This window comes from Ammospiza nelsoni, chromosome 6 (genome assembly GCF_027579445.1).
Source record: "Ammospiza nelsoni isolate bAmmNel1 chromosome 6, bAmmNel1.pri, whole genome shotgun sequence".
NCBI lineage: Eukaryota > Metazoa > Chordata > Aves > Passeriformes > Passerellidae > Ammospiza > Ammospiza nelsoni.
The window spans coordinates 15,877,475-15,902,736 of NC_080638.1; the positions used below are offsets into that span (position 1 = coordinate 15,877,475).

A 25,262-nucleotide genomic window follows, 5' to 3' on the forward strand; every position below is an offset into this window, starting at 1 on the left:
GGCTCCGCCGCCACCGCCGCCGCGCACCGCCCCGCCAGCCGGGGGGGCCCCGGGGCCCTGCGGGCTCTGCGCGCCCCTGTGCTCCGCGGGCTCTGCGCGCTGCCGGCTCTGCGCGCCCCTGTGCGCTCTGCGCGCTGCCGGCTCTGCGCGCCCCTGTGCGCTGCCGGCTCTGCGCGCTGCCGGCTCTGCGCGCCCCTGTGCGCTCTGCGCGCCCCTGTGCGCTGCCGGCTCTGCGCGCTGCCGGCTCTGCGCGCCCCTGTGCGCTCTGCGCGCCCCTGTGCTCCGCGGGCTCTGCGCGCTGCCGGCTCTGCGCGCCCCTGTGCGCTGCCGGCTCTGCGCGCCCGGGCCGAGGGAGCGCCGCGGGCTCGGGGGCGCGGCCGCGCCCGGCGCCGAGCGGGAGCGCCGCCGCCGCAGCCCCCGCCGCCGCAGCCGGGCCGGGAGCGCTCCCCGCCGGAGCTGGGGGCGTTTCTTTACCTTTTCACCCTCCTTTCCTTTTTTTTTTTTTTTTTTTAATTTCCCTCCGGGGGAAGGGTTTCGCGCCGCGGTTTGTATGTAAACATTTGATACAGGACGGGTTTGCTGCCTTCCATTAGCAGGGGCTCCTTTGTGGGATGCCGTGGCTTCATGTCGGGTGATTATTCCGTGAAATGGGGGCGGGGAGAAAAAAGGTACGGGCCAGTTTTAAAGAAGGAATTTGAATAATAATGATAGTAATAAAAATGATAGTAATAATAATAGTAATAATAATAATAGTAATAATAATAGTAATAATAATAATGATTGTAATAACAATAACAACAACAATATCTTAATAATAATAACAACATCCTAATAATATATTTAAATTAATAAAGTAATAGTATCAATAATAATAATAATAGTAGTAGTAATAACAATAATAATAATGTATATACTGAAATTCACCTGTGTGTCGTTTGGTAAGTAGGAGGAAAGCATTCATCTGATAAATCGCCAGGCAGTGGTAGGAAATTGGCTTGAATGAGCTGAATCCAAGGAGGTAATGGCTAAACAGAAACCTGGAACTAAAGGGGCTCAATCCCACTTAAAATTCTGCCAGAGTTATTTCGAATAAATAAGGAAATTTGTTTTGTTTGTTTTGTTTTGTTTTGTTTATTTAGTGCAGAGAGGAGACTGTGAAAATGGTGTGAGCTGTGGCTTCTCAAGAAAATGTCTACAGTCCATACAGCAGCAAAAGCTGCAAAAAAAAAAAAAAAAAATCTGGCCAGAAAGGGTTAACCCCAGTGACATGAACTTTCAGACAGGCATCAAAATCCTCGGAAGAGGCAACAAAGGGAGGCAGGAAGCTAGAACCTGTTCGGGACACTGGGATGTCTCTGTGGGTATAAATACGTACATGGGCATGCCTATGAGGATGTGTCCTCCTGACAGGATGCATTATGTAAAAACATTCTGATGTGGCTTTGCTGCTGTATAAACAGCAATATTCTCATTGATGTGTTTATTTCCTCTGGTTTCAATATTTTGTTTCTGTTTCAGTTTAGACATCAACACTGTGGAGTTTTTACAGCATCCCAGGATATTCTGGATAAGAGTTTTTTCTTTAGTACCAATGGATTTGTGATTATTTATTTTCTAGTTGCACGACATGTGTCCCTGGACTTTCCCTTTAGTTGTGGCTCTAAGTGTTTGGTACACACTGCAAACAGCACTTGGCACAGATTCCCTGGGCAAGGCAATTGTCCAGTGATGTCTGGGAATCAGCCAGTTGGGGTTCAGAGTAACCTCCACCACCTACAGCTGCTTAAAGCAGCCCACCGAGGGATTTCAGAATAGTGGTTTGAAGTAATCACCCTGAGCTCTCTGAGCAGGTGTTATAGGTCTTGTAATTAATTGTTTACTATTGCTTTGGACTATTTGTACTTTCTGTGTATGAATTGTGGCACGTCCTTGCACACATCGATTCCTTTTGGAGGGGTCAGTTTCCCAATCTGGTTCATCTTTCTTGCTGCTTTGATAAATAAAGCTAGAATAGCAACAAGGTGCCCTGGCACGTGGCTGCCAGGCCACTGAGTTAGCCAAAGGTGGCTAAGCCCTATCTCTAGTCCTTTCTCTTCTACATCCCTTCATCTAGTCATCTCCTAAACTCTCTTTGTGCCCTTGGTGTGCATGTCATCTGCACCTACCCCTTTAGGTTGTTAACTACATGATTTATATAACAATTTAATTTTTTAAAGAGTTTGGTTGTGGTTTTTTTCTTTTTAAAAGACCCCATTTTTCTTTCTAAACATGAAAAAGAAAACCCATAACCCAAGAGGATGAAGTTGATTGAAGTTTTACTTGTCAGATGTGTAGTTCTGTAGCTGGTGGCAGGTCCTATTCCAGAATTTTGCAGTGAGCATAAACAGGCTGTAGAACACCAGGCTACTCCTGGGCAGCATTTTACACCCTTGCAGACATGGACATAGGGATTCCAGAGGCAATCCTGACTTTCGTGCCGTTTTTCCTGACTCTTTCCTGAGCGTGGTCTTTATTCTGTGGCTTTTCCTCCAGAGGGCGGTACTCCATAAACGTGGGATGGATAAAAACCTGCGTCGGGGCGAGGGTTTTGGAGGAAGAGGGAATTGCTGCATGGCCTGTGCTAGGAACGACCCAGGGAGGGGTGATTTATGAGCACACTCACCACGCTGCTTTCAGGAATCCTGAACTCTCTAGAGCAGTGCTTCCTTGCTTCCACTTCTGCAATGGGACTGTCATTTGCCACTTCTTTTCCTTCATCTCTGAGCACTTAGGGGCTGAGATGGGACAGCAAAGCCAGTGGCTTCTGCTGAAGCATTTCTAGAGCTGTCTTTATGGATCAAGTGGCAGATACTTAAAAGAAAAAAGTGACAGATCTTCTGAGTGAGCCAACATATTTGTGTTAAGAGCTGCTGAAAACAATTGGGCTCACAGGAATGAACAATCCCACTCTGTAGTACTGAATCATGAGGGGTAAGTTCTATCACCCACAAAATAGGTTTTACACTTCACAACTCCCCCCCCTCCATTTATTCTAATTTTAATGGCTATCAAACAAGATCTTATGATAACTGTCAAATTAAAATTTAGTTGTTGCCATGTTATTACTCTGCCTTTAGAAGCTGAGTAAAGCTTCAGAGGCTACATAGTGTTAGTCTGAAATGAAGCCTCATGAATCACCTTGCAGTACGAGTAGGTAGGCTGAAGAGATCAGAGCTGGTTCTGCGAAGCCACAAGGGGAGGCAGGAGCAGAGCTGGGAAGAGGACTGATGAGCAGAGCCCTGCTGTGTTTCCTGGCCACACTAAAACAAGGGAATAAACCCTATAAAGTTTTCTGTATGGTGGAAGCATTTATACAAACCAACAAGAAAACCCCTGGTGCAGCTCCATGGGCAGCCTCTCCCCTAACACCTTTGGGGCTGGGACAAGTCCTATCCCTCAGGAAAACTGAAAGCCTGGCTTGGTTTGCAGCCACTGCAGTACAGCCCTTTGCTTAGTGATGCCTCACTGCCATACAAACACATTTGTGAGCCTGGTTAACAGTGACTGCTGGGCTGCCCATCTCATGGCAACGAGGTCTGCTGACTTGGGTAATGTCAATGAGCCTCACACCACAGAAAAACGTTCTTGGGAACTGCTTCTGCTCACTGGTGAGACCCTTAATCCTCTAGAGTTAGGGGCAGGAACTCCCTGGCCCCACATAAACAAGACCAGCTGAAATGTGCTGAGGAAATGCCCTGTCCCAGTGGCAGCCAGGAGCCTCCCTGGTCACAGATATTGATTCAGCAATGTAGTACCATTAAAAATTGGTAATTGTTGGATATGAATGAACTCACCCTACTCTCCTGCGATGCTACTTTGGGAATTACAAGCCCCATTTAAAATGGAAATGTGACACTTGCACTTTTGAGTTCTAATTTCTTAGTGCTGCAGGATAAAGTCCAGCCTCCCGTCCCTCCCTCCCTGCATTCCCTTCTGGGTGAGGCTGGCAGGAGCTTGTGGAGTAGGAGCAAGCCCAAATTGCAGTGTCAAGTCCCAGACACTTATTAAAAGCACACCAAACCTCACTTCTCTGCATCTCTCCCCTTGCCATTAGAATCCCTGAGAGCTTCCACAGAGGGCTGCAGAGCCTCTGCAGTGTGAGTTTGGGGAGTCCTGCAGAGTGCTGCTTTCCTAAGCCTTTTCAGGATGAGATCCTGCCTTAGAGCAGTAATGGGAAGCCAGGAGACAGCATGCCCAGGAGCTGTGGCAGAAACCTGCTCTGTGCCCTTCTGGTCCCACTTCTCCTCTCTCAGCCCTAACGGAAGCCTGGCATTCCAGGGTGAAAACACACCCTGCAATAGTTCTGCAGCCATTCTTTCCTGGACACTGCCCAGCAAACAATTCCCTGGAGGAGGAGAAAGCTCCCAACTGGCCTTTTTCTCTCTTGAAGGGTGGTAGGCAATGACAGAGCTGATGCCTTTCATCTGCATTGCCATATCCTGTTCATTTACCACTGCTCATTCTGCACTCTCCTCTGGTGCCACTTGCCTGCCCTTCATGATTGCCCAAGTAACAGCAGGGATGTGCTGCAAATACTCTGCTCTGCAACTGGTAACACAAACAGCAACAACAGCTCTTCATTTTCCCTGGCTCTCTGCTGCAGTGCTAGAAGTAATGCCTTAAAATATCACAGATCTCATAAGAACACTGAGGTGTCTTGTTCTAGAAAATAAAGCTTTTAAAAAGTGGTTCCAAACTAATTGAGCAGGCTAAAGAGTGAATAAAAACCAAAAAACCCAAAAGATAAAGAGCTCTCCTAAGCACTAGAAGTCCTTCAAATAGGGGAAGTAACAAAACAAAAAAGTGGATGTAAACTTGCTTTGTAAAAAAATCAGGTAAAGGTAAACTTGTACAAAAATCAGTGAAAATTGTAGCCTTCCATTATTGACATTCTAACCCTCTATTAATGAAAAAGTCCCAGAATGACTGTCACAGGGCAGGGATAAGTAGCTGTCTAGCTGAATTAGGATAATTTTAGTGGCTAAAAGTTGTCTTTAGTGTCCAGAATTTATTGGTAAGGGTCACAGTAAATCTAGAGAGCACGACAATGGGTGAAATATGTCAAACTAGGAGATGATGAGTCAAGCTCTCATGGCCCTGAGCTGCACTGAAAGGTTTAATTCTGTTTATTTACCAGACTTGGAGGGATAATTTCCAGATGAATTGGTACATCAGCACTGGTCTGGAAACAGTGTACATTAAACACTGATACTTTATCATAGCCTGCCTCCCCTCAGCTTCTTCACGGTTTGGGAGGGAGTCTGCCTCCATCCTGCTTGGAATCAGTGTAATAGTATTCAGTGGGCAGAAAGATGGAATCAGATTGTGATTCATTTCTAGACAGGATTAAAGCAGAGTCTAAGGCACAACTCAGGCACTATCAATAAACCACAATATAAAAAATGTTTTATAGATTTTGTATTTAGATATTAAAGCTTTACAGAGTCATTTCATTGAAAGAGATACAAGCTTTTGAGAGATACCTTTGGTATATAATTTTTCCTTCTGCATTTAGTCAGTCATGAACATTATCTACAGTAAGGCTATGACACATAAAAAATAACATGTTAATAAATGATGGGGGTTGAGAGTTACATAAAAACTCCATGCTGGTTATGTTTGTTTGATGTGTATCCTATTGTGGTTTACCCATGTAGTTTTTTGCAAATATATTTCATGATTCTTTGGCAGCAAATAAAAAGAAAAGTAGTAGTATACCAAAAGTTAAAGTACACAGATAATTCATTAATGCTTTGGATGGAAAAAATGGCTCATTTTATTAAAAAAGGAATAGCTCAATTTATTATGAAATAATATTTATTTACAGGTATTTTACATTTTTTAGAAAATAATAAAATTGTATTCTAAAATGCTTTATTTATTTTTATTACTTATCTGCTTGTACAAAAGAAGCAAAGACACTGTCTTCTTGTTCTAGCAGAACCTCAGGCTTGTCATATTCCAAAATAACTCCTCTCTTCATTACAATAACCAAATCTGAATTGAGGATTGTGTGCACACGATGCTGAAAAACAAATAAACAAAATGCCAGGTCAGTGGGTCTCTCTATTCAATATATTCCAGGATAAGATGAATTTTCCTATCAAGTTCAAGTTTGATAAAGGCTACTTACCCTACTTTTCATCCTAATTTCTGTGTAAATACTGCAGATAAATATACAGACCAAGAGCCAGGTGGATACTCAAGTACCTAAAAACTACACAGGTACTTGAGAATGAGGAGTCCTACAAGTTCCCTTTAGAATGTCCCCAGCCCAGAGTCCTGCTCCCAAGTGCAGCCAGGCAGAGCAGGAACTGGGCAACTGAGTGTGGAAGTGCCTGTGGGAGGCTGGGAATTCTCCCACTCCTGGATTCTATCTGGGTCTGGGGTGGTTCCTGGGCTTAGTGAGGTTTGTCTATGTAGAAAGCTGATCCAGTCAATTTTACAAGACTTGGGCCACATCTTCTCCTGAGCTTTCACAACCATTTTGCACCCATATCATTTGGAAAAGGCTTTTCCATACTTCCTCCCCACTGCATGAACAAGTACTCCCTGTTCTGCGTGCTCTGGGCCGTGTTGCTCAGAGTTTCACCAGACACCCCTTGCCTGTGACTTTGCAGACCTCTCTCCCATGTCCCTACATTGTCCTTCTTCCTCACACAAGGACCCCAGCCTGCTCAGCTGCTCCCTTCCAGGAGCAAGTCCAACACCTCCAAAATCATCCTGTACTTCTCAGCATTTTTCACTTGTAATGTGTTATTCTGGGCAAAAGGAGACTGGAACTGCACACAGTATTCAAGGTATGTGTGAACTATGGACTCTGAGTTCAGTTTTCTTGTTCCTAATAATCTTTTTTATTTCTTTGTCCATACCACATTTTTCTATCCTAACTCAAGCCTTACCTAAACAAATAGCATGCATTGTTTCCATCTTCTTTTTAAATAAAATGCTTCAGTAATTTCCATAATCCCTGTCAGATTCCATCTCATTTACTGCTTCTTTTAGGTTTTTTTTCCCCCTACCATTTATTTTTGGGTTTAGTTTTTTATAAGCCTCTTCATACTGACAGAATTCCACTTTTTCATGTTAACTGTAACTGCATGAGATTTTTTTGGATCTGCTTCACACCCTCAGGGATATTTAATCTCAGAATATTATGGTTTCTGTTACACAGCTGCTCTTCACCCATAAGGTTCCTAATCAAGTCTTGGGCATCCTCAGTATCAAAACAACTCTTCTATTTCCTTCTCAGGCTTTCCTAGCCAGATTTTCCATAAAAGAATCACTGATGGCATCTACAAATCCCATATATTCTGCAGTTTCTATGACATTTATCCCTTCCACAGCAGGGGCAGAGGACTGAAATATCACATTCCAGCTGAATTTGCTGCCCTTGTCTGATCTCTTTTAGTGTAACACAATCAGTGCTGCCACCGTGGTAATTCTGAGTAACACAGAAGATAACAGAGAGCCAGAACTGTAACTCCTACTGTTCCTATTTTTCCTAAACTGAAATTAGGAATACATGGCTTTTTCTGGGAAAAAAACCCCACCAAAACCAAGACAAAACAACACCACACCTGAAAATCAACAACACAACCAACCAACCAAAAAACGCAAAACAAACGAAAACCCAAACCAAAGAAAAAAACCTCCACACCCCCAAAACCACCACCCATCTCACAAACCCCCTGTGTTATGTTTCCACTACAGAATGTTTTGAATACAAACCCACCTGCTGTAAACCTCATTTACAATTGGAAGTAAGCAAGAATATTCAAAGTAACTTTATTCCAAGATGTTGTTTGAAATGTGCAATTTAAAACATATTAAGAGTGCTAAAGAATAATAAAGCTTTTTCAGCCTGTCCCCAAACAAACTGAAAAAGATACATAAATGCAGAACACAGTGCAAATCTGAATTTCATGCACAGAAATCAGGAAATGTCATGGTTATGACTCCTTTGCTTTTTTATAATGACACACTGGATGGATACCATAAGATAAATCAGGTCTTCTGTTATACATTTGCTAGGTGAAAATAAATGATGCTCAGAGATTCCTGAGCGCAGGTTTCTTATGTTGAATTTTCAAATGTTAAGGAGCATACTGACTTCATTTCAGCTCCCTGAAATGTGTATTTACTCGTCCTTAGTTAAATGATTATTTTAGCTTGATGAAATTTATATTTTGCAGCAAAGTATATGGCATTTTAAATTAGCTTAAAATGGGAAACAGAAGATAGGGAGCATATTGAGATTATGTATCTTTACAGGTAATTTGACTTAGCATCATGTAACACATCTAAGAAGCCACTCTTATGAATTTAAGTAAGAAATTTAAAAAAGGAAAAGAAAGCTTACATTTAAACACTATTTAAAAAAAAGAAAAAGATGACTGGCCCAATTACCACATTTATTAACACTGACAAGAGGTGACATTTCAGATCCTTGTTAGCATTAGGATGGCAGCAGGGACTGTACTTACTGCAATTGTAACCACAGTGCGGTCAGCAAACGCAGTCATGACCACCTTCTGGAGAATGTTCTCCTAGGGAAGGAACAACATTTGGTGCTTTTCAGACAACAGAAGTTGCATGATAGACAAGATGAAGAATAAGAAGGGTTCAGTAAGTAACCACTGACTATTCCATGCTGTTATTTATCATCCATTGCAGAAGTGGAAAATGAGCTCCATGTCTGAAGTAAGCCAGAGCCTGGTGTCTCCTGCCATTGCCTCTGGGGTTCAGCAGACACCAGACCTGTGCCCTGGCCCCAAACTCCTGCTGTCCTGGCCTCAGTCTGACACTCAGGAGACCCAAGGTGAATTTTGGGTGCTGCCAGGCTGCCCATGCTGGCGCCTCTGTGGTGTGTCCTTCACCCCAGTGCAAGCCCAGGAATGTTCCAGCACAATGGGGACATCTAACACCAAGGGGTGGCAGGGACAGGCAAGGGACTGTCCTGTACCTGGCATAGTTAACAGTGGAGATGATATTTAAGGTGGCCTTAACATACATAGCTCTCACTCAACAAGTACTCATCCTTTGCTATTTAGGAGACTGTTGTTCCATTCCAAACTGCCTGGAAGTGTCACGAGCACAGATACCTCCATTTGTTATTAGCTGCTCTTCAGAGAAGTATTGCAAAGGAGGAAAACTCAAAATTCAAAATGTGTTTTAACTGCACTATGGTTCCCTTGCTGAAGCTCAAACACTAACATTTTACTGAATTAAAAATTGTAGCTATTCTAACAAACCCCTCCAATTATGTTCTTTACTTACAGTGGAAAGAAAATGGAAATATTCCCTGTAACAACATAAGAGATGAAAAAATGTACTATTCTATTTGGCTTAAACCCAGTCACTGCACTATTACTGAGTGCCTAAGCATCTGCCTAGAAATTCCAGGCAATTAATGCAATAATCCAGTATGTCTTTTCTGTGTCTGTGTTTATTTCCCTGCCTCTACTTTCAAGCCTTATAACTTCCTGCCACCCATGCTGGGAAAACTTGTCACTTGCCAATTCACCCTTCACTGACCATCCCAGCTGACCTTCTCCAGCTTTGTTTACTTTAGAAACCCCACTGCCAATTAAAATAACATGCTTCATTTTCCTAATGCAGTCAGCTCTGGAATAACTATTCAATCTCTAGTAAAATGGTTTGAAAGCTCTTTAGATTTGTTAGCAATGACTCACAACTACCTGGGCTTTTAAGTATGTCTGCAACTAATTATGGTGTAAGCATATTACAGAATAGACAGACTTGTTTTCCACCTTTTACTTCACATATCAAGTAAAAGAAATCAGAAGCACTTCAAACTCACTGTTGCCATGTCAATAGATGCTGTGGCTTCATCCATGATGAAGATGCTAGTCTTCCTCACAAAAGCCCTTGCCAGGCAGAACAGCTGCCTTTGGCCCTGGCTGAAGTTTTCACCCCCTTCTGTGACTATTGCATCTGGAAGTGATACAGAAAACCACTAAGGTCAGATCAGAATAGAGCATATGCTTGGAAAACAGTCTTTCAGTGTAAAGTAGTATTTCCTAGGCTTACAGCTGCTGGTGACACATTTTTGCCTGCTTATTCCCAGTGTTCAACACCACCAGTACTTTTGTCTCCCTATACTCTCTGTATCTGTTAGACATCAGAGCAGCTGAGGATGTTCAAGAGTGAGTTTCTCTGAAACACGTACAGTCTAGGACACTGCACCCCCAGTCAAACCAGCACCCATCATTTCTTTCCCCTAGGGCTGTATAACTTACCATTTTAAGGAAGTTTATTGGTCATTTTTTTGTTTTTTGTTAGGTGTTTGGTGGAGGTTTTTTGATTTTTTTTTTTTTTTTTTTTTTTCTGCATGGCCAAATGATTTACACCTTGAAGCTTTAGAGATCTTCCTCCTTGGACATGACTATTAGAATATACAGAAGTGTTCTAGGTAACAGATGACTTGTTGACAGATTATTTAACAAGACCCATAAAGCTCATTGCTTCATAACAAAGACATACTGAAATAAAATAATTTAGCCATTCGTTTGAAAAAAAGAGGATTCTGCGCCCAAGGTACAGTTGGTAAAGGAGTTATACAGACATAGGACATTTGCCTGCAGGCACTTTTTGTCACCTTCCACAAACTTCAAAAGCTCTTTCTTCATCAGCTACCCTTGTAATAAATAAGTGTGAAACAGGAACATTGTGAATGCTGGAAACAATATTCTCAAACAGAAGTCTCATTACCTAGGCCCCCAGGGAGTGCCTTCACCACATGCTTGAGCTGAGCTATTTCCAGTGCTTCCCAGAGCATGCTGTCAGTGCACTTCTTCTCTGGGTCCAAGTTAAACCTGCAGCAGGGGGAATTCAAGAACATCAGTCCACAGAAACTGCTGCAATGGACTTCTGCTTTTAGTGTGCTTAGGAACAAACCTGCAGATAATCAGAATCATACACTGAAGGTCTGGGCTTGATTCTGATCTATCATTGTTATAAATCCATTGAATTTCCCAGACTTGATCAATGTTTATGCCAATGTGATTAAGGTGAAAATTTGACTGCCAGTTAAGCACAAAGGGAAAAGTTTGCTATTTTGTGGCTATCTTTATGGTTTTGGAATTTATTTTATTCTGTATAAACAAAATAAACCTCATGTTTTACTAGAAAAAGCTGTGACTATACTCAGTCTACATTAACATTCAATTTTAATAAACGTCAAGATTTTACCCTCCCTCCTTTTAAATACAATGTCTCTTTGTTCTTCACTGCTGTAGTAATGTTGACAGAATAATCAAGCTTCATACTGCATTACGAGATTGAAGTCTTCACTGCAATTCAAAAAACCTTGGATTTATGAACAGATGAACATTATTTTAGCTTGCTGTGGCCCAGAAGTGACAGTAACAAATGTGAATCTCACATCATATTACCTTAGGATGTAGAATGACAATAAAAGATTCAATGGTGCATGACACTATTTTTATGTTTTACTCCTGCTGTATGAGTTGTGAAGGATCAATGCTGGCCTAAATGCATTTTTTAATAGATTAATTAATAAAACAAAGGAATAAAACCACATCATCTACTGATGTGAATGAATCATGGTCTATTCAGGCATGTCCTGAAGCCTGTATCCTTTTCAGTGAACTCTAATCACTTATGTAGAAACTAAAACTGCAGGAGATGTACCTGTGCACTGAGGATTGTACTGTTTATTCCTAAGGTAAATGGTACAGAAACAGGAAAGGGCATTTGTTGGAAACTGGAATTTTTGGCCATTGCTTCTGCTACATCATCTTCTCAGAGAAGTAGGAGGAGAACGCAAAAAAAAAAAACAACCCAGGCCAGGCTCCCAGTAATTCTCATGTTCTTCCTTTGCCTTCTCTCTGTCTACAGCAATTTTTTAGTCTGCATTTTTTTACATCTCATGTATTAAGGCAGACAGATTAAAACAGATGTAGGAGAGAGAAGGTTTCAAGAAATGTTGGGTGGTTATGGGTATTTGATCAGTGAGCTAAACTGATTACTGGATACTGGAGGAAAAAATATTGGCTTTCCCTGCTTCCCAGGCATGGGATGTCTTCTGCCAACAGTGTCCTGTCCAGGCTCAGGCACAGGAAAGGTTAGTCTGGCAGGGGTGAATTAAAAGCACAGACAGAAATATAACATATAATTAATACTGTATGAAATATAAGCGATTTCATGTTTTTTATTTATTGCTGGTGCTTAATACTCACCGGATTGTTCCACTGAATAAAATAGGATCCTGGAGGATGATTGACAGCCTGGATCTCAGTGTCTGTAAGGGCAGCTTGGCAATATCTATACCATCAATGATAATCCTCCCTATTCAAAAGAAAGGGCACAGTGTGTTCATTGTGCCTCACAGCTGCTGGCAAAGACATGGCTCACTTCCAGGCTGAAAGGCAGTACAGCAGGAACTGTATCACATAGCCCCTTCTCCACCAAAGAAACATGCTTTGGCTAAAAAGGCAGCACAGCCTTCTTGAGCCTAAGCTCAGCTGGAAAGCACACAGAGGGGGCCTGAAGTATCTTCTGAATGATTAGATACACTGCTTAACTGCTTGATCAGTAGACAGCTATCAAACAGCAGGGTCAGACATTACTTCAATCAAGGATTAATTACCAGGGGCAACAAGCCTTTCAGAAAACCAAATTACTCTTGAGCACTATGAAATCTTATCTCTGAGTACAACTGTGTCTCTGCATAGGGGCTCTGTGGGTGATGTGGCTGGGAAACAGGCTGACATCTTTTTGAGATGCACCCTGTGAGGCATGTGGACATGGCCCAAAAAGCAGGAAATATGGCAGGAAATTCCAGGGCAGCAGGCCAAGCTGCAATCCCCAAGTGCTGAGTTGTTTGGGCCTGGTGGATCCCTTCTGTGCCTTGAGCACAGATTACACTTGAACACCTTGCCCTTTTATGCCTTGGTCCTACTGTTGTGATTTAACTGCACGAAAGGCTGTCATCTGTCACTCTTGGACTTTTGCTTCTATCAAGCAGAATTTTTATTGATCTGGCTTACAAATGGCACAGCTGTTAGGTGACAGATGATATCAGCTTTGAACAGGGCCAGAAAGTGTGTCCTGCAGATTTGAAAATCACACTTCAGAGCTACTGCTGTTAAGGAAAAGACTACCAAAGAACCTTCAGGAGCTAAGCTTGAGTGACACACAGAATTGTTATCTTACCCTCAAAGGTGTCAACCATTCTGAAAAATGCAAGAGAGAAGGAGGATTTTCCACTGCCTGTTCGGCCGCAGATCCCAATCTGTGACACAAAAGCAGATGAAGATCAGGCAATGGAAATACAGGAAATAGATAACATCTGTACTTGACACTGCAGATGAAAGGGTAGAGGAGCTGTTCTGATTCACATGACCCTCTTCTCCTCCTGACAGATCAAACTGAACAACTCATTACAGAATCGCTGTGTTCACTTTTTGTCTTTTAGGGTTCTGAGCATTTAAGGATAAATCAAGGCCAGTCCTGTAACAGGTACAATAGGAGAATGGCAATGATGGGTACAAAGACAGAGTCACGTGAGAAGGATGAAAAGTAGGTGTAGCACTGTAAAGGCTCACTGTCACTTCATCTGGCACTGTGTGCTGACGGGAGGGCACTGGGATACTGAGAGGGAGGGTGTTTGCCTCAATGCAACAAGCTAAGAATCCCCCAGACTCCTTAACAGTGCACTACATGCTTTCAGAGAAAAAAATCATCTGTAATTCAGTCACCAAAGCATTCTGTGGTATGTTTTAACTCTGATTTATGTGATGTGCTTCTGAGAACTACTGCAGCTCTTTACCTTTTGTCCTGGTGAGATGTGGGCATTGACGTGTTTTAGCACTGGCTTCAGGTTGCTGTCATATCGGACACTGAGGTTCTGGATCTGGATCTCCCCTCTGTCTGGCCAGTTCTGGGGAATCTGTGATGAAGCTGTACCACGGGCACAGGGAGGAAAAACCCAACATCAACCCTCTGATAATAAATTACTTGGTTCATTAGGTGATTTACTACATTTTTCATGGCAATACACTGCAAAGTCAATAAAATTTCAGCAAGCTTTCTGCATGCTGCACAAAACTGCACTTACAAAGGAGCCCTTCGTAATTTTCAGCTTCTGTTTTGAGAAGGCCATTGATCCTTTTCACTGCCCCCAGCTGGATCTCCATGTCAGCCAGGTTACGAACCATCCAATTCAAATAATTTGACACCTGATGTAAAGCAAATACACAACTGAATCCCAGATCTTTAGTAGTTTGCACCATTTGACCAGCATGCAGTTTATATTCCTACACAAGAATGCCTCAGTAAGTGGAAGTTGTGAATGCACTGGATGGTAGAACACCAACAGGGAGGCAACAATGACTAAAGGTTACATTTCCTAACTGCAGTGCACAGAGACTTTGGTACTGTGGAGATCTGATCTACACCAACAGAAAAGTGGGTGGGGGAACAATAAAGACAGGTGAAAAGACATAATTTTGGTAACTCAAGTTTGGACAATCTAGAATGAGATACCAGGGCATAATTACAGCTGATGCACTGAAAATGTATTATTCACAATGCAACACAGTATAAAAAATTATGATGCAACTTGTCCATGTTTCATTGACATATTTGAACTAACACCTCAATGAGATTTGATCTCAAAACTGAAGAAAGCATACACTCAAATATGTCAACCATCACATGTGAACTGAAGTAAACACATGGTTTCCATGATGTTACAGTACCCACTAGAGATGTACAGACACCTTCAATCTTCCTGTTCATCTTTGTGCCCTGAGGAATTACAAAAAAATGTTTGGGAGAGACAGAAAGGATCCTGAGATTCTTACCATAAGAGCATAGGTTAGTCCCAAGCCTACAAGTCCTGAAGTGATTTTATTATACAGGCAACTGGTAATAGAAGTGACAGCTGCTATGAGCACCACACATGCTCCAATGTACTCCTGAAGGAATATGAATAAGCTCCATCATTATAAGTCTACAAAGGATTAAAACGTTCTCATAACTTTGCACACCAAATAACAAAGCCATTTCACCATTTCCAAACACAGGCAGAAAACCCCATGGAACTCCATCCAGACCTAACCAGGAACCCATTTTACTGCTATCAGCAGGGCTGTGCTGGGGAAATCAACCCAGATACCTTAAGCATGTAATGGAGGTGGCTGAAATCATGCAGCTGAAGTTACCTGCGATAGGAGGGAAGTGCTCATGCATCCCATCTCTGTGGCTGATGATGATCTGCTGGGAGGCTCTGCTGTTGCTGCTTGTTTCCTACCATCCATAACTGTTCAAACAAGCCTCTCTTGCACAGCACACACCTATTACCTTAAGGGCCTCTTTCTGCTTTAATTTAAATCATTGGTGATTTCACTTCCCACAGACAATTCTTTGAGTAAAATTTTGTAACAGACTAGAAAACAAACTCTGTGGGATAATAACTATCATTTGTCTGTGTTTGAACTGTTTAGTGATGTAGGCATTGATCAGAATTAGGGACTTCAGGGGGTCTAGCCCTGAATATATAATTGGGTAATCATATTGTATTCAAGTCATACCCAATATCTGAACTAAATTAGAAAAAGGTGCCAGTTAAGGAGGAGTCCAAAATGAATCCATAGAGCGTGACATGAAAAGTGAATTAACATACATTTAGCACATTTAAAAGAAGCCCATGTTACCAGAACAGCATTAGTACACCTGCATTTAAAATTGTGATAGAACATTCCACAACATAAAATTCCTTGACTTGCTTCTGAGAGAATTATTTTTAATAAACAATTTCTCATGCCAGGCTACTTCACTGAGCAGAAAACAAGCCACTGAATATCTTTGGTGTTCTTCAGATGACCCCAAAACAGACTCAGACTTATCTACATCCTTCTGCTCATTAGAAGAGCTTCCAAGATATTGAAATGTTCCTAGGAAGCCACAAGGCAGAGGCTGCTGACACTGACTGACATGGCTCCACAGTGACATGCTGGCTGGTGGCACTGCTCAACTAGCTCTGATCACTCATCACAAACAGAGGAGCCAATGTGACCCATGAAAACTATTCCTGTCTTGGAAAAACAGCTGCAGGTTGTAGGAAAAACTCATACCCCATTCAGTGTCCAGGATGGGTTGGGCATATGAACATTACAGCCAGAGAGACATAGAGGGCAAAGGTATAGAAACTGTTGGATGCCTCATCAGATTACTTGGAACAAAGTCAAAAATTTCTTGTGTATACAAAATAATAATAATAATAGCAATGTAATAACAATAACAACAACAATAATAATATTGTACTTGCCATGCGAACTTCCAGCCAGCGATTGGCTGCTGTGAGGAAAAGGGAGGCAATGTTGTTGGAATCTGTGTATTCAAGAAGTTTTTGTCGGAATTTGGCTTCATACCTAAAAAAAGGAAACAAAATAAAAGAAAGGAAGAAAGCAGGAAAGCAAGAGGAAAAGAGAAAAAAAATGAGTCAGGCCTTGGGGTATCAGAAAAATAGAAAGTAAAATTTAATTTCTGAGGTATGTGCTTATGGACAGGTTGGCACAGGGTATTAATCAGCCTATCAGTAGCTCAGAGTGACTTCATTTGTAGTTTTGTATTTGACACAGGCCAAATGTATTTGTGCAGTATCTTGAGAAGTAATTTGTGGATATTATTGCATTGATAGCAATACAATTGATTATTGTATTGAAGTTCTCTAGGACTTCCACTGGGCATTTTATAAATGTATTTTATGACATAATTGAGAGAGAGAGGAGAGAGAAATCTAAAACTAAAATACTTAAAATATGTATGAGAAAAATAATGCATGTTTGTACTCGTGAAAAGAAGCATTAATGCTGCAGGATTTGGCTTTCCTCAATCATATAAACTCATGTTTTAAGATTTTTATTACCAGTGCCTAGAAATGGTAACAGTTAAAAAAGTATAAACTCAAAGAACTTCCCATTATAGTAGCACCCATATTAAACACATGTATTTGTCCTTATCATTAATCAAATGGGGCACTTTGGAAAATGGAAGTCCAAGAACAATAAGTATTAGCTTGGAAAGAACTGTTTCCCTTTAGGAATACAGTACACAAAACTGGATTAATCACAAATAAGCCTGTTTACAGTTTGTTATAGTGAATTTGCACCCACTCATCTGAATAGCTGTGCCAATGAAATCTGCCATGAATTCAGCAGGTGTGAGAGGTGATTCCCTGCTGGGGTCTTGGCAAGTGTTCAAGTCAGCCAGTCCCCCTTTTGAGCTGGGCATATTTAATTGCATAGTTTTTAATATAAATTAAAAGTAAATTAAAATGACATCAAAAATCAAGTGTATCAACAATTACACTAATAATGCACAAGCCTGGCACAAAAGTCTTTTCCAGGGTAGTGATATAAAGCTCAAAGGCCTGAAGATTTAGTTTCAGCACCAAAATCTTGCATTTCCCCCCCTTTTATTACATGATAAAGTTTAATACACTTGATTCCCCCCTTTGAAACTTTACCATATACTTGAGCTATTATGGCTGTGACAAGCACTGATTATTTATAAACTCAGCTCTCCTAATAGATATAGAAGAATGCCTATGTATGAAGCACACAGCTTGTAGAAGCTTTCAAACTCGTTCACTGCAGAGTACCTTAATCCTTCTTCTGATCACAGGAATGACTTTACATTAAAAGTTTATGATTTTGAGGAAAAGAAATAATTCAGCTGCCCACAATTTAGCCACATGCTAAGACATAAGAGACATGTCTGCTGTGTGCAGTGGGGAATGATGGAATGGCTTGGATTGGAAGGGACCTTACAGATCATCTCATTCCAACCCCCAAAGACACTTGTCACCAGCCCAGCTTGCTCAGGGTCCCATCCAGCCTGGCCTTGCACACTTTCAGGGATGGGGTACCCACAGCTTCTCTGGGCAACCTGTGCCAGGGCCTTGCCACTCTCACAATAAAGGATTTTTTCCTAACATCTAATCTAAATCTACTCTCTTTCAGCCTGAAGCCATTCCCCTTGTTCTGTCATTACATGCGCTTGTAAATAGTCTCTCTCATCTTTCTCACAGGTTCTCTTCAGGTACTGTAGGGCCACCCTAAAGCCTTCTCTTTTCCAGGCTGAACAAACCCAGCTCTCAGCCTGTGCTCAAAGGAGAGGTGTTTCATCTCTAATCAGCTTGGGGCCCTCCTCTGGGCTCACCCCAGCAGGTCCCTGTCCTTGCTGTGCTGGGAGCCAGAGCTGATGCAGCTGCAGGTGGGCTCTGAGCAGAGCAGAGGGGCAGGATCCCCTCCCTGCCCTGCTGCCCAGGGGCTCTGGGTGCAGCCCAGGACCCAGGCTGGCTGTGAGCACGTTGGTGTGTTTGCAGAGCAGAATGGCTATTTCTAAATCAGGCATTAGTGTCACCATGGCAGGGCTAGGGAGCCCTTCCTCTCCTCAGGGCTCACTGCCCCAGCCCTCACTGCACAGACGTGGCTACGCTGCTGCTGCAACCAATATAGCCACATTTAACTCCCCTATCTCATCCCAGGAGGAATTGTGAGAGGCAGATAGAGAATGTGAGGCAGATAGCCTCAGAGAATGTGAGGTATGCATCAGGAGTCAGTCATGCACATGCACGTGGAACGGGGATGCAAAGTTACCGCAGTTGCTGGACTGATGCAAAAATATCAGAATTTCTCTTCAGAAAGTGTCTTCAGATTACCAGGTTTTAAAGAATACAGACAAGTCTTTGCAGAATCATTCACATTTACATTTTGTTGATTGTTTAACACAAATGCTATGTGAAGTACCAAAATAAACTATAAATCAGGCCAGGGCATCTGCTGAAGGAGGTTTTGTAGGCACAGCAATCACTGTCTTTCTGAACTCCCCTAGATTTTTTTGTAAATTTCTTTCCATTTGCATCCTGAATAAATCCTAACCAAGGGTAAGGACACTTCAGGAACAACTGGCACCTCCTAACAGAATGAATTCCTGAGTTAGTGTTATTTTTAGGGATGCTCACGCTAGCAAGTCTAAACTCCACTCCTGCTAATATGTTAGGCAGCTGAAAAGCTACACAGCCCTAAAAATAACTGGGTTAACAGCTGAGGCAGGAGGCTGGCAGACAGATGGAACACAGAACTCACTGAACACACATGGCTGGCTGGGTCAGAGACACATCACTTACTGCAGGATTTAAGGAAAAGGAGGCACCAAACACAATTCTTTGACAGAGGAATTAATTCCAGAGTGACACGAAGAATCAAGAGGGAATTCTCTGACAGACGGAAAATATTAGCTAGATGGCATTGAATATTGTTTTCTGTATCAACACCAGAAAATATACAGCCATAATGCTTCAAAGATACTCTTGATCAAATAAAAGGATAAAGGAATGAGAAAAGCAGAATTAAAAGAAAAATTGTTTTTCCTGCAAATTGAACATGGACATAACTACAAACCATAGAACATTGTTGGCACTTAATGAATTAAATATTCAAGAACAGTAATTAATGGAAAACATTAAGTTGCTCCACCATTCTTGGGTAAGCTACCTTCAGTCTAAAAGGAACAAACACTTAAATTGGTTATTCTTTCTTTGATCTATTTATGTTATAAATATTTTAAATATTTATAACATATTTAAAACATTTAAGTTACCTTTGTGCATTACTTCTATTAGAAAATTCCAATTATATATATTAGGAAGAATAAATAAAACCTACTGTTTCAAGGATAGAAGGGTAACAGTAATAATTAACTGACAAAATATGTAGACATCATCTAGATGAGAATCTAGTGGAAAAGTTGACCGTGTTTGAGCCAACTGGGAAAAGACAAGAATAGCCCTGGTTCAGGGAAAGCAGCTGGTAAGCTCAGCAGTGCTTTTTTATTGGTACGTCTGAGGTATCAGCATGACTGCCAGTTTTCTAACACACACACAGAACCCAGGCACGTTATCAGGTATTCCTGGGCTGCCCTCCTGGGAGCTTATGTGGATGGAAAAACAAACCAAAACAGGCAAGGAAATACTTTGTCTCCAGCTTGTGTATTTCCAAAATCAGTGTAAACACCCACATTTTCGACTAGTAAACTGAAAAACAATGCAGGGTACTACTGGAGCCTCTGAAGTCAGCAGCATGCACAGCTCATCTGCCCAGGACATGGACACAGATTATTCTGTACCAAGTTGGTGCATATTAGTTCTGCCATGGAAACTGTCCAAGCCCATCATCTGCCACACCACAAGCTGTGGTAATTGCAGGTTAATTTAGCTTCTTAAATCACATTTGCCCTCAAGTTCTTTTTTTCAGGCTGTATGCAAGTGTCTTGACAGCAACCACAGGGCAGATGACCCACATGTGCTTATTCTTTTTACAGTGACTCCTCTGCATACAAAATGCTTAAAATTCTTCAATGTTTGACTTCCCCACCTGCCCATGTTGTAAGGGCTCTGGATGTTTTAGACATAACAGTTTAAGACATAACATCATAACATTACCTCACTTTTGAATATCTATGTTTCTTAAAAAAACAAATCTGTACCTGAAGGCTCGGATGGTGGTAAGACCTTCAACGGTCTCTGAAAAATGGGACAGTAATGGTAGCTGAGTGCTGTCATCCAGCTGCTGCAGGTCCCTGAAGAGGGTTAGGAAAAGAATTTAGTAAAAAAACAGGTTTGTTGTGCAGTTACTCTCTTGACTTAGGCCCAGGGAGTGAAAAGGAATATCATCACAATAGTCACATACATAAGGTTCAGACAGATTGCAAAGCAGTGCTGCAGGGGAATGAATTCCCCAGCAGGATTTTTCTTTTAACATTTAACTAGCTGGAGTTCTGAATAGGTCTTTTCCCTTCACTGCCTTCCCTCCTTTCTCCTACATTCCTTTTTCTTGTAGTCAATTTTTTATTGATTTAAACCCCATTCTGTCTCTGTACTGAATATCAATTTAATGGAATGCTGCAAAGAGGAGCTCAAGTTAAGCAGAAGACAAAGTGCACCCCCTGATAACAGCACAACTACTGAGCCAACAGTATCTCATAAACTCAGTAAATCAGAGTCTGCACTCATTATTAAGTTGCATTTCTCAATATCATATTTAGTCCTCATATCAGTAATAGCACATGTAGGGTGAAATCTATTTGGTCTCAGTTTCTTCCAGCAGGAAGTAAATTGGTTGCAGACTCCCTCTCAATCTGTGCATATATAAGGGGATATGCATATTTTTGCATTGCTGCAAACATTTCACAATAGGGAAACTATCATCTTAGGAGGAGTAAGGTCTCAGACAAAATTAAAATTTTCATATTTTTAAAAACTAGAAGGAACCCAGAAGAGAAGAGGAGGCTAATGCACACTGGATCCTTAATGGCTAGCAGTACCACCATGGTGAAGCCGCATTCTGTTAAGTCAAGGAAAGGCTGCATATTTCCACTTTGACCTGCACAGGCAGATTTCAGTTTCCCTGTCCACATTTTCTTGCATGCACCTAGCACACAGCCCTTGGGGGAGGACAGAATCCAGCTGGGGTTTTTTGTGTCCTGTGAACTCCAAACGCCTTTGATCATGCAGAGTCTGCTTTATCACACAAGTTCTGCTCGAAGAGCTGCCAACAAAGGCACTTGTAAAATGACACATTTCCACTGCACTGGGTTTGTCCCACTTGCAGACAGTGTCACAGCTTTGACAGGACCAAATGCACACATAAAGCTCCCCTGCACTGCAATTCTGCAATTCCCTCCTGCCCTGCAGGGACTGTCCCCAGTGCAGGGATGGTGCTGGCGGTGCCCTTACCGGGAGGCGACTCGGAAGTACTTCTGGATGAAGTAGCACATGATGGCCAGGGGCACCAGGGCGATGAGGAACATGGGTGTGACGTAGGAGATCACAGCAAGGGCAGACACACACAGCAAGGTGGAGCGGCTCAAGCACTCCAGGGTAGCTGGGATGTGCTGTGCAGAGAAGAAAAAAGCACACAGAGCCGTCCATAACATGCCAAGCTTAAAACAATGCTTCCTTTTCCTTTCTCCTGCTTCCTCAAAAATTTTATTCCCTGTGTATTTTAAGCATACAGGTCTGCTCTTGAATTTACCAATGGGTTTTGGGGATATCTGAAAGGATTTCTGTGAGGCTGCTTCACATCTGCATTGTGGAGCACAATCCTCATGTCAGAGGATTACAGATGGGATGCAGTAGATGATTTTAGCATGTGCATAAATCCTGGCAGTGCAGTCTGGGGTAAGTAATAGTAATTTGAATTTCAGTCATTTCTATTCTGGACAATAGCATTTGCTTTTTTCTCATTTAATTTCCTCAAATGAATGTGTTTACTCACTTACAAAAAAAGTAGATACTCTTTAATTTAGGGATATCACTATTGATATTATTTTGCTTCCCTTTTATATACAGGACATCTTAACAAAATAAATGTTTTTTTCAATGTGGATGTAAGATGAGGGACTCATTCAGAACTAAGAAAATAATGATTCAAACTGATAGAGTCAAAATTATAACTCATCTATAAGCTTCACCTAGATAAGTCTGTAAAAAATGAAACCCCACTTTTTCAACTTGAGAGCTCAAAAATACTTAAACAGTACCTGGTCGATGGTATTGCAGTCAGCTGAGAATCTGTTCAATATACTTCCCAGAGGAGTTGTTTCAAAAAACCTAAAATGGTGCAAGGAATGGCAAAGTTTACAATACTGGCATTAGAACTGATCCATGTTATTTTGTCTTACCTAAGATAGTTAGTTACTATATCACAGAAACAAGCAAATAAACTGACAGCTGTAGTAAAATTTCTCATTCTGCTCAGAACCTATGGCTTTCCAATTAAATGGAAATGTCTTGAATTTACAACCACAAGCATGAACCTACAAACCACTTAGAACCCTACGACTGCAAGCATGTCCTCAGCTCCCTCTACTGCCTAAGCCATGGACATCACATGATTACACTTGAAAAAATCCTTTCAGACTTTATTTGAAGACACTTAAATTCAGGAAAAATTCAAAAGAAGTTAAATTGCAAAGTCTTGCATATTTCTGGGAACAGAAATTTGTAACAAGACGAACTACTGTTGGAAAAATATATTAAAAGACATTTGGATATGCAAAATGCATACTGTATTATTGTTCTGTAACTATTAGCTGTTTCATAACTCATGTGGAACCTGAAGTCTATCCTGGAAAAAAAAATCTAAAAATAACTCTGAGGTTTTTCATGTACATGATTTTTCCACGTTCTTTGGATCAAATATAGTTAGCTTAAAAATAAGAACTTGTTTTTCCTAAAGCTGCAGGTTTGAATCAAGCTTCACTTTTCCTTTCATATAGAGGAAAAAAACCTTATGGAGGACAACCAAGGTTCTGCTGGAACAAAGTACATCCCAGTATACTCTAATGATGCCTCTAATGACACTTGTCTGAGCTCATTACCTTTCCTAGACTTGCACAATCACTGCCTGACAGTAAATATTTCCAGTGATTAAGATGAGGAAGCATGCTATGAATTATCTGTACCACGTATTGATCAATAATTGTGTTTTCTCCCTAATTAAAAACTGCCAAGAGAAATTAAACATGCAAGGAAGTAAATCTCTGAAGTCACAGTCAGACAGGAGAGGCATTTGACTTGTCTCTAGGAACTTAAGCAGCCTGGGTACCATTTTCAAAAACTACTCAGAAGCTTGACACCTGGTGATTTTTCACTGATATCTTAAAAAAAATGCAATGACAATAATTTCTTAGTAAAAACTGTACTTAGGAGACTGTCTTGAAGTAAAGAAGACAAAATTACTGTAATAAAACTTCTATTACAATCAAGACATACCTCATTGGAGCCAAAATAATTTTATTTAGTAAAGAAGAGTGTAGCTTTTTGGTGACTTTCAAGCCAGTCCACTCCACTGCTATTGATGTGACAAGACATAATATGATGCCAAGGCAGCAAAGGATGCTGAAAACTTTTGAATATTGAGAATGGTCAAATTCCTAAGAAGCAAAGAGCAACACAAATATTCACTGTAAATTACATTGAAAATATTTTTGTAAACACAGAAGCACAAAAGCGAAAAAATGTGAGAGTATAACCTTTTTGCTCCCTAAATTAAACTGTCCATGATTTTCACTCATCTTAAATCATAATTTATTATCCTTTGGAGAGGAAAATGATTGCATGGAAATAAGTGATAAATCAGAAGTATAAATTCAAGGAACACCAAAAAAGCCCAGGTTGCTGTGAGAATGCAACAGTGCAGGGAAAACAAAAAAGAACCCTGATATCAAAATTACTTTAGAAACCCAGCTTTAAAAATACAATATATCAATATACTATATATCAATACACAATAAATCTAGCAAAAGGAGAACACACCAAACTTAACTTCATTTTACTGTGCCGTATATGCAAAGATGTACTGAGCTTCAAAATACCCTGGAGTGCTTCTTTTATAGAAAAATAATACATTGCATACAAATCTTGGAGCAGAGGTTGACAGCAGGAGAACACCCCCAGTGAAATCATAAGAGGAAGTGAAGAAGGCAGTGCCTACCATGCACTGGGAGCAGTTTTTTGTGTCAGGCTCTATCTTGAAAGAAATGGCACGCTCGGTCCAGAGTGCCAGGCAGTAGTCAATGGCCACCATGACCGTGTGCTTCAGCAGCTGGGACAGGAGCAGCAGGGGCAGCAGGAGGATCCCTGCTGCACTCAGGTACTTGCCACAGGCTCTCCAGGGCATCTTGGCTCTCTGATGCAGCACTGAGGACAGGTTGTCTTCGTCATCACTCTCGGTTACTTCTTCTGCAAGGTGCAAGAAAAAAGGACAGCCAAGCTGACATACATCTCCAAGGGACTGGCTAGCGGTAGCTACAAACCAGGTATTCCCATCCAGGAAAAAGGGTGGCTTTAAGGTCAAAGTACTTGCTCAGAACTGCATGTATTAACCTGCTAAACTAAATAGCAATGCATACTAGAAAGATGCAAAAACCCTCAGCACTTGGTGATCAATTTCTTAAACCACATTTTTGATAGGTGAAAGCACTGGCTGGATAAAAATCAATTGCAATCTTTTTCCTTTGTAAAACCTTAAGCAAATATCTTTAGCTATTGACAGGTGAAGTTCATCCAGCATATTGTTTAATACTATTCTTCATTCATTATTAAATCATATTTGCATATAAGAAAAAGCCTCAGAAGTCTGGAGGAAGAGATGACTTGTGAATGC

At 41.3% G+C, this 25,262-nt stretch overlaps 1 protein-coding gene across 3 annotated transcripts in view; it reads right to left on the reverse strand.

Moving 5' to 3' along the window:
* Positions 1-5,784: 5,784 nt before the first annotated feature.
* Positions 5,785-25,262, reverse strand: part of ABCC8 (ATP binding cassette subfamily C member 8) — a 73,091-nt gene continuing 53,613 nt past the window's right edge. For all 3 annotated transcript variants that reach the window (XM_059474644.1, XM_059474646.1, XM_059474645.1), the window contains exons 25-39: positions 24,591-24,838; positions 23,870-24,030; positions 22,636-22,705; positions 21,830-21,987; positions 20,581-20,673; positions 16,358-16,460; positions 14,892-15,005; positions 14,144-14,264; positions 13,856-13,986; positions 13,240-13,318; positions 12,264-12,372; positions 10,774-10,877; positions 9,863-9,996; positions 8,526-8,588; positions 5,785-6,064 (exon numbers count right to left, since the gene is read on the reverse strand). In XM_059474644.1, the coding sequence (XP_059330627.1) occupies positions 5,927-6,064; positions 8,526-8,588; positions 9,863-9,996; positions 10,774-10,877; positions 12,264-12,372; positions 13,240-13,318; positions 13,856-13,986; positions 14,144-14,264; positions 14,892-15,005; positions 16,358-16,460; positions 20,581-20,673; positions 21,830-21,987; positions 22,636-22,705; positions 23,870-24,030; positions 24,591-24,838 (1,826 nt within the window). In that variant the 3' untranslated portion in view covers positions 5,785-5,926. The remainder of the gene's footprint in view (positions 6,065-8,525; positions 8,589-9,862; positions 9,997-10,773; positions 10,878-12,263; positions 12,373-13,239; positions 13,319-13,855; positions 13,987-14,143; positions 14,265-14,891; positions 15,006-16,357; positions 16,461-20,580; positions 20,674-21,829; positions 21,988-22,635; positions 22,706-23,869; positions 24,031-24,590; positions 24,839-25,262) is intronic.